We start from the raw sequence: 10073 nt of genomic DNA on the forward strand, positions 1-10073 counted from the left end.
TGTGTTAGTAATACTGATGATCAGTTTATTGCCGTGGCAACTAGAGAGATTTATTAAATTAGTCACAGAAATCTCTGTGGAGCTCGAGCCTCTCGCGTTCCTCTTCATCCAGCAGGAAGCTGTCTATATAGGAGAACAGCTCATCAGACGCTACCGGGGTAATGAAGCGCTCTCGGTCCAGTCCAAGCTTATCCAGCAGCAACATGCTGAAGTAGGATCTAGAGATTCTGAACACTTGCCTATAGAGAAACACAATACAAGCAGTTAGATTATTAAAGAACTGTTCACTGTATCTATCAATTAATCCATAATCAATATTTATGTTTATCACAGCAATGATAATATTGCTATGTAATGAGGAAGGGGTGACTCAGCAGAGGGACACATTGTGCAAATGTCTGTTGCACATGGCAGAAGATTTAACAGCTAAAAAGCTAAATACTTCCCTTGGGTGTTGGTAGCAACCAAAAAAAGAGCTAAAAGTGTGAATAAGTGTGAATTTTGCACCTGAATTTGACACAGAAAAACAATTACAGGTAAAATAATTAGAATGTTGCTAAAAAATAAACACTTGTTTGCTGCCGAGTCTGAAAATACCAACATTGTAATGTGATATGTCAGTGTTAGTGTTGCCATGTACCTAAGTGGCAAAAAGAAATCTAATATTGTAGGTTTAAAGTAGCGTTATTTATCTGTTTGACCACTAGATGACAGGCTGAAAACAGGATTAATGTAACACCTCAAAGTCCAGTGTTTCCTTTTTAGCTCTTATTTCTTTACTATTCTTCACTATGTTCATCGGGTAGTTGTGGTGGTGTGCTGTGGCATTTTTATTTTTTTCTTATTTTCTGCAATTGGAAACTGCTCCATGGGAACAAACAAAAGAGGTTGTGCACTGTAAGACTTGGGAAAATAAAACACCGAGAGCTGAGGGAAATCAGATAATTATAGTACTTGTGTCTACTTCCTTAAAGCACAGTCACTTCATCATTAACATATTTAGTGCAGTTTTAATCTGAATTTTGCTGGCACTCAACTAAAGCTATATATATTGCTGATGTACCACACTCACACCATGTGCCTCAGAGTGCAGTACTCGGCTTACTGTGGGGTTTGTGTGTCAGTGGAGAGACTGAAGGGTACGAAGAGATTTTCCTGTCTGGAAAAATTGAGCAGTGCCCCTTACTCAAATTGCACAGTTGCTGAGAATAATCTTCATCTGTGCCTCTTCTAAGATGAATTAGTTGCCATATGTTTGAGTCCATTTCTGGTGGACTTCAAAAGAATCTCATTGATTCCCAGGCGAACCAAAGCCAGATGTTTGCTCCTAATGTTTTGTCAGAGTTTTTGAAATCCCAAGCTTCTACTCTGCAATGATTATGTTGCTGTTTTTAGAAGAGTAAATCCGTGGAGAGACCTTTTTTCCCTTTTAAAGTCAAATGAATGGAAACTTCCTTTTTATTTGGAGATTCTTGACAGAGCGGTGCAGTGGATGAGACCATAAAACGCCGGAATTACTAAATGAAGCGTCTCACTTTTACCTCAAACCCTCGACTACTTCAGAGCTGAGCAGACTCTCTTTAATGCGGCCCGTCTCTCGAGGCGGGGAGCCCAGCAGCTCGATGACCGTTACGTGTCGCAGGTCTAAACCACAGTCTGATTTCTGGAGACAAAAAGAATACGGGTCTTTGAGGTTGTTCTTCTTCGCTGAAGAAACATTTTTGCAGAAACATTTTGATCAGATCATGTGAAGAATCCAGCAGCAACATGTTCTTTCTCACTTGGATCATGATGTTCTGCATCTGGTAGTCTGGGTCGGATATGTTTGGTGCAGACACGATCAGCAGCCTCCTCTTCTCATAGAACTGATCCATGAGGGCAGAGACCGTCTTTACGTCAGATTTAATCTCCATTGCTTCAAACACAAAATCACAGATCCAGAATTTATACACATACTGTTATGTATGCAGTGTATTAATGGTAGCTGAAAGTACTGTATTCAAGAGTATTAATATACAGTACGCATAGAAGTTACAATGAAGTGTTAAATGTTAAACCAGTAGTTTCCTGTCCTGCTTGTGAACTTCACAACAACACAGATTTATTTTCTAAACTCCAAAAATTATTGAACTTTGAGCCCCAAAAAAGGAAAATCAATAAATTATGGCCAGCTGGACAGTGGGAGGATACAGTGGCAAGCAAGTGAAGATTTTGTCTTCCAAGCCCAAATTATTGAAAAGGTAAAGGCTGATTCTGATATAAAGGTGTCAGAACACACATTGCATCACAGTTTGTTTTTTTATGGGGCTGTGTAGCTGCAGACCAGTCAGGGTGTCCATGCCGACCCCTGTCCACGGCTTAAAGCTCCTACAGTGGACATGTGAGCATCAGACCTGGAGCAGGAAGCATTGGAAGAAGGTGACCAGATAAATCGCAGTTATTTATTTTTTTACATTACGTGTATGACCAGATGCATATGGGTCACTTAACTGGGTGATCAGTGTGTATCTCAACATGAACAGACCCATTTATCTACTGTCACCCATGATTTATCTTGTGACCCCAAAGTTGAGGACCACTGGACTAAATAATGGATTATTTGTTTCAGTCATAAATGTATTTATGAACTAGTCTTACATGTTTAAAGAAGTAAGAGAACAAGCAAAAGGTGAGTATTTTCATATTTTCATATTTTTATACTGCCACTTTTAGCCCTGCTGTGGTGGTCTGTGGTACTCACGAACACACTCAGCAGGGCCTCCGTCCCAGTTGCGGTTGAACTGGCAGACACGACTGGATACCCCCCTCAGCTCAAAACCTCCATCACAGTGGTATTCACATGTTGCGCCATAGTTGTTCCCGTCAGACGAACAGCTGAGGTAACCGTGCAGAGGCGGATGCAGTACGGGACATCTTCTCACTGGACGGAGAACGCAGTGGAAATGTGAACATAAAAAGCACGATGGTAGCTTGAGATTAAAGTGTTGTGTTTAAAGTCATTTTGTGACTCAGAAATCACAGCTGGCAGCTTACCCTCAACACGTACAATGAACTTGCAGGCAGCTCTGTTCCTGGCCTGATCGTACACCTTGTATCGGACGATGTTTGCTCCCTCTTTAAAGTCGGTGTCTGGCTCCTGGCCCACTAATATCACTCTGCAGAGAGACACAAGTAGAGGCCAAGTGTTTAATTCAGTTTTGAAGTGAACAGGAAATGGAAACAAAGGAAGGGAGTGGCGTACTCAAGTGACTTGTCAGCAGTATCCGAGGCAGCGGGGGGGTCCCAGGTCACCCTGGCAGTGAGTTTTCCAGGCTCTGCGACCTTCAGTCTGGATGGAGGACACTTGATCTTTGGGGGATCGGTATCTGAAATGAACAGCTGGAAACTTAAGAACAATACTGGAGACATTAAAGGAAGCAAAACTGATCTGAATGGCGATATCTGTTTTTCTTGTTTTGTTTTACTTCTACAGTAATAAAGAGCAGAATATGAACAGTGTAAGGCTGCAGCTTGGATTCAGTCCAGAACAGAGGAGCAGGAAATATGCTTGTTTTTGTTAGACCATGAGAGTGGACACATGGGGAGCCAGTCTTGAGAAAGAATGATGAAAATCTACAGCAGATGGACTGAATTTAAGTCCATGTCATGGCAGTAAATTAAAAACCCTCTAAAGACTTCTGAGCATGAACATCAGGCCAGCTTTATCTGTAAGACTGTAAGACTGTTCTACGTACCTGAACACTCTGGCTGAACTCCACTCCATGACCCTCTGTGAAGGCAGGTGCGTGAGTGCTCCCCCTCAATGCGATAGCCGGTGAAACAGATGAATTCACACCTGGAGTCCACCTCAAAGCCATGAGTGCAGGTGTATCTGCCGTGTGTAATGAGGGGCAGCACGTGACAGCGCATCTCTGAAGGAAGATCACCCCGAACTCATTAGGGTTTAGACAAGAACAATGTACAGTATGTCCTAAATAGGAACAAAATAATACCAAACAGCTGTGACCATTTCATTTGTGTACTATACAGCGATTAGCCATAACATTATGACCACACGCCTAATATTAGGCCTCACTTTTGTTGCCAAAACACCCCTGACCCATTCAAGTATGGACATCATTAGACTTCTGGTATCTGGCATCAAGACGTTTAGGCCTGCTAGTCACTGCACAATGACTAGTTCTTCACCTGTTAGTGGTCATTATGTTATGGCTGATCGCTGTATGTATATATATTCTCTGTTTTTAACAGTGTCTCATTACCTTGCAGTTTCCTTCTCATATTTGTGTCAAACCTATTTGAATAGTTTTTGTAGTAAGTCTATTTATTATAAGTCTTTATACAGTGGTAATAAAATGTTTCATTAATAAAAAATATATATGATGAATAATTATAACAGAACTATTTTCAGTGACAGATTAACAAAGATTTGTTGCACCAGTGAGTAAAGCGAATACTTCCTCTATCCCTTGTAATAAGGGAACATGTCAACCAGTGCTACAGTGATGAAGTTGATTTTTAATGGGTTCATAATAAGCACTATAAGGTTTTGGATGTGCAGACCATACTCTCTGGTAATATCACGGGATTTGTTAATAGTAAAAACAAACATGGAGTCTCTACGTACTGCGACAGTAACTAGTCCCAGACCACTTGCGGTTGGCGAGACACTGAATGGAGCGTCTGCCCACCAGTCTGTATCCTCGATCGCACCTCATCTCACAGCGGGTCCCCAGCGTGCTCCTGTAGGCCACTCCTCGGGGGGAGCGGCAGGTCGCCTCGCCGTTGGTCAGACTCGGAGAATGACACCAGTAAGGGTCTGAGTTTAAAGAGTAAGCAAGATCAAATCAGTGTGAATTAATGGTGGACAGTAGGGAGTTGAAACGGTGACATTCATGGCATTCATCCCAGCGACACTGGACGTTTCAGATAGATTGGGTTTTTAATTTAAAATTAACTTTGAGAAATTAAGAAATGCTCACAAATATATATTCATTTAACCTGAAGATTGTTTTGACCCTGTGTGTTTCACAATTTTTAACATACTCTTAGATGCATGAATGTTAATCCATGACAATAGTAGAAAGTGTATAAAAATGGTTGTAGTTCCTCCAGTTTGTATGTGAATACTCTCAAATTAAACCTGACCTTAAATGTGTCTGAACATTAAGTCATAATCATTATATAACTTGTAAACAGTTAGAAAATCTATAAGTATACAAACATACAGTATATGGACCTCACTGCATATTGCAATATAAACAGAATAAATTATAATTATATTACAATAAATATATGAACAATTATTTGGAGGATACTTAATGATAAAAAAATAAATGTCTGTTTCGGTGCAGCAGCAAATTAAATAAAATATTTCATCATAGTGACAAAACAAAACTGAGAGAGGACGACAACTTATAGTTACAGCATCCCTGGACTTTGACCTAGAACAACCAAACAGACTCAATATATAAATATTACAGAGTCAGTACCACCATGGTTTTCGTTCTTTTATCAGTTTCTTGTGTAAAAGGTAAATTTCATATAATTACAACAAAATATAAAGGAATTCCAACAAAAAGGCTAAAACTGAACACAATGCAAACATGAGTATTGATGCAAAATAAAGCTTGAGAATAGTTTAGTTACTTTTAGACTGAACGTATAGTACTATGACAGGAACAATCCCTCGTCTCACACCTCTTATCTTCTCTCCATAAAATCTAAAAGACACATTATCGCAAAGCTTCTTACAGCTGGTTATCAGACACATCCATATGAGTGGAAAAGGTGTGTGTTTTCCATACGCACTTTTGTGGTCTAGTTGAGGAGTGTTATCTTCTTCGGCAAACTCATTGTAGCTGTCATTGACTGTGGTGCTCGAGCCGGCTGAGAAAACAAAACAAAACAAAACATGTTTTATGAGATCAAGATGTCAAACGCTCATTCACTGGTTGTTGAAATGTTAGGACTGAAGCACATGCTATTCAATTTTATTTATATTACAGTACATACTATCTCAAGATTTAATAACATTCACTATAACAAGCATATGCATGTCTGTATATGTGTATGTACATATATATACATATATTATGTAGATAGGTATGTGTATACGTAGGCGCATGTTTATGTGTGGTGTGTGCATTTATGTGCACATACATGTGTGGTAATACTAACTGTCCATACTGCATATACCAATCTATAAATTAGTTATTGGGTTAATCTTGCACTCAGGGTTAGATGCCTAGCTGCATTTCAGTGTGTATGTACCTGTCCTACATGCAAAGACAATAAAGTTGAATCTAATCTAATCTAATTTAAAGATGCTTTACAAAACCCAGAATCTGACACCCCCAAAGCAAAAACAAAGGCTACGTTGACAAGGAAAACTTCTAACAGTAAGAAACCTCAAGCAGCCTAAAGGGCAACACATCTGCTTGAGGTTGGTAGAAGAGATGTGGGGTGAGAGAGAAGAGGAGGAGAAAAAGCAGCAGAAGACATACATCCAGCATATACATGACACAAACAAGAGTACATGATCTTAATACAGGTCAGACAGAAACAGGCGAACATGATTCTCTCCCAGGGTGTCTCATTTCAGGCCTCCTTTAAGAAGTCCAATAACATTCCTGTCCATAGACACCTGGATTTACAATCACTGACGCTAATGGGAGGTCCTGGAAGTTCCTGTCAATAGGATTTTGCAAGTGGTTTGAATGGACTGTGTGCGCGTAAAAAGAAGCATGTTATAGTTTATATTGTAGTGTCTTCTGGCCTTCATTATGTTATGAAACTAGATTTGTCTTTAGCTTTACAACGAATCTGGACAAACAGCATGTTTTCATTACACACTTGGAGGCTTTGTCTCTTACTCATCACTTTCCATGTTCGAAGCAGCTGCATGGCTCATACACTGTACTGTCTGCACTATAAATCTTTCTCACTGTTATCCATTTTTTTTCTCAGCAGTTGTGGTTCGGGCACATTATCCCTCTTGAAATCCCGAAAATGACTCCATGTTTAGAAATGAGTGCCAAACTTTCCAGTCTGTCGACCTCCACCCACGTCTCACAGCTCAGTTCCCGTTCTGCTTCTTCCTTTGCTCCGTTTTCTGGCACACCCGTCCTCAACAAAATAAAAGTTCCTTTAACGCACTTTCTATTAATAATGACGTATCACATTCAACTTCCACACTCTGGAGGCAGCTCAGGCCAGAGACAGCATGAATTAAACCCGTCGTCAGCGTTTTTCTCATAATGAGCCTAATGTTCCACTCAGCTAAGCTCCCCAGGACGACTATTTCCCTCCTCATGGAGAATTAGTCACACAGTAAATTAACAAGCTAAGATCATCAGTCTGATGCTCTGCAGGGCTTGAGTCGAGACAGACATTACTTCAGGTGACATGCAACATCATGCATAAGCTCCTTGAGATGATGCATTTTTAATTACACATTAACACATTAAACTACTGCAGTCCTGAAAATATATATTCTGTACTCCCTTTATGTGCAATTTTGATGTACTTGAACATGAGTATTTACACTTTGTATTCTACATGTATCCACATGCTGTTGGTAGACATCAGCTGACTTGCCAGTTATTCTCTCGATTAACAGTTTTGTGTCTTTTTATGAGTTTCCCATCGTGTGTGACAAGGAAAAGCAACAAATCACTAAAACCAGCAAAATACTGCTATTGATGCAGAATACCTAGACACCGACACACACTGTGCATCACTCACAATGCAGACTTTACTGCAGAGACATGCACACTGCAGGCAAAGGGAGTCCATCCGGCGGGGATGAATCACGTACAAGAAGGTATTTGAAGTTTCATCTATCTCCAATGTCAAAGCTGAGATAACAGCCAGCATCCTTTCAATCAATCCACATCAAAGTTTGAGTTCACATGTGCTTTTCTGTGTGGATCTCGGGTCACGCTATTATCTCCCAGGATTAAACGGAAGCTTTAACACACTTGGCCCAGACGGGGGACTGCTCAGTAATTAACTGGCGGTGATTGGAGCCGAGCTGTAATTAAACTGCCTGGTCAGCAAAGCAGAGAGGAGCACCTGAAGAGGCCCAGTTTAAATTCATCCTGGCTGGATTTCGGCCAGTTGCATGTTGGGAGATGTCGCGAAGGGGCTGTTCATCCCTGAAGGGAAGGATGGGCTTCATTTGCATTCATCCAAGCCACCTCAAAAATTCAGCACATCTGTAGCTAATACAAATGTTATTACTGCTGAGAGGAAGGTATTTCCCAGCTGCAGGGAAGCTTCAGCCATCTCCAGCAATCTCACGTTTTTATGTCTGGTTAAAACTTACAGGAAATCAGAAGTACATTTGATCAAGTACTGTATTTAAGTACAAATCTGATTCATTTATACTTTGTTTGTTTATACTTTTTACTAATTTAAGACACCGTACTTTAGAAACTTCCCTTTTAACTAAGATTTTATAAAATGAGCTGAAAGAATATGATGCAATGTTACGGATTAAACTTCCATATATCAAATTAGTTGTAGTAGACTTATCTTCTTAATCTTATTTGTCACTTGCCAAAGATGGTTCTGCTTTGTTAAATGTGAGAACTGGCCTCTTTTTTTTTTTTTTTTTTGCGGGAAGTTTAAGAATTCTGGGATTGGGAGATTTGAATCATTATTCTGACTTTTTGCAGATTAAAATTAATCAGTAGATTGGTCAGTAAAACGTGACAATAATCTAGTTGCAGGATTTGTTTCACTTCAACCAAAACCAGCAACTCTGCATACTTAGAATAATTCAGTCATTTAATAGGCAATTTAGACTTTTACTTAGAAATAACGTTTGCGATGAGGAGATTTGACTAATGGAGCACTTTGTTTACTTTGCTGTGTTAGACTTTTACTTAATCAAAATATCTGACAAATAGTTCTGACATATATAAAGAAATGTTTTGAATAGATGAGCTCACCTGTGAACAGTAAGATGAACACAGCGACTGAAGGGGTGGTGATCATTTCAGAAATACAACGATGACACTTCTGTAAAAACAAACAAACAAAAAAAAGTCTCTTTTTTGCTGTGCAGATTTGTTCGGAGAGTCCAATACATAAGACAGTTGTTGTTTTTATCCCTGCAAGTAAAGTTGACTTCTAACTGAGGCAAACAACCTTTTAGTAATAATCCCTCGAGGACAATAACCGATCCCGTTTCACTAGTCTCGGCAGTTTTTATAAAGAGAGGATCCTTCTAGTTCATCACCAGAAACAAAACCACTTGGTGGCACTGACGGACTTCTTCTGTGTATGTGGTTCCTCCCACTGCTACATTAAACATGACGATTACAGATTTTTATAAACTCCACCCCTAGATTTCCAAGTCTGGACACTGAAGGTTATAATAAGCTACAAATGAATTTACAGTTCATTTATTATTTTCTGTAATATGTAATTATTGTGAAATGTTTGTCTTAGTTGTGTTTTTTGAATTTAATACAACACGTTGTTGTTTTGGAAGTGTTCACACGTGTAATTTAGTTAAAAAAATATCCCACAGGGAGTTTAACGCTGCCCACAGCCAGGGAAGACCTTCATTTCATTATAGATTTAATTTGGGGGAGAAAAAACATGATCAGTCGTTCATGTTCATCTTTACATATGCGCCACGTTGTGACAGGTTCAGTCAGCAGCTGATGTAACTCAGTACAAACAAAGTGTGTCACATCACCAGGAGTCATCTAATTATAAAGACGGAATAAATTAGACAGGAAATAGAGCTCCTGACGTCAATTTAAAAGCACACGTAGCGACTAGTAAGAAGCTGTTTGGAAACTGTAGAATTGTCATGAAGGGAAAAAATTTAGGAAATGGTTGAGAAAATAAGAATGAAAACAATGTTAATCATATTAAGGTCACTAACTAAGATTTTTTTTTTGAACCCGTGTTAATCTAAGTAGGCAGCAACCTCTAATTTATTTCGAATTTTTACTCAAAATTATTAGAAAGAAAATCAGTTTTATCTTTTCGGTTTCACTTTACTGATAAATAAATAAATCCTTGCTGATTTCTGTGTGTGTTCTGAGTCTGCA

General features: G+C 39.3%; 1 protein-coding gene across 1 annotated transcript; it reads right to left on the bottom strand.

Annotated features, from left to right (window-relative positions):
• Nucleotides 1-27: 27 nt before the first annotated feature.
• srpx2 (sushi-repeat containing protein X-linked 2) lies at nucleotides 28-9871 on the bottom strand. The gene is made up of 11 exons (XM_084549325.1): nucleotides 9157-9871; nucleotides 8958-9027; nucleotides 5812-5889; nucleotides 4628-4819; nucleotides 3735-3911; nucleotides 3242-3365; nucleotides 3034-3155; nucleotides 2741-2920; nucleotides 1782-1915; nucleotides 1542-1663; nucleotides 28-239 (listed from the first exon to the last, which is right to left on the bottom strand). Exons 2-11 carry the CDS (start codon nucleotides 9001-9003, stop codon nucleotides 59-61), a joined length of 1356 nt encoding a protein of 451 aa, XP_084405451.1. The 5' UTR covers nucleotides 9004-9027; nucleotides 9157-9871; the 3' UTR covers nucleotides 28-58.
• Nucleotides 9872-10073: the final 202 nt, after the last annotated feature.

This window comes from Chelon labrosus (assembly GCF_963514085.1).
Source record: "Chelon labrosus genome assembly, chromosome: 8".
In the NCBI taxonomy this organism is placed as follows: domain Eukaryota; kingdom Metazoa; phylum Chordata; class Actinopteri; order Mugiliformes; family Mugilidae; genus Chelon; species Chelon labrosus.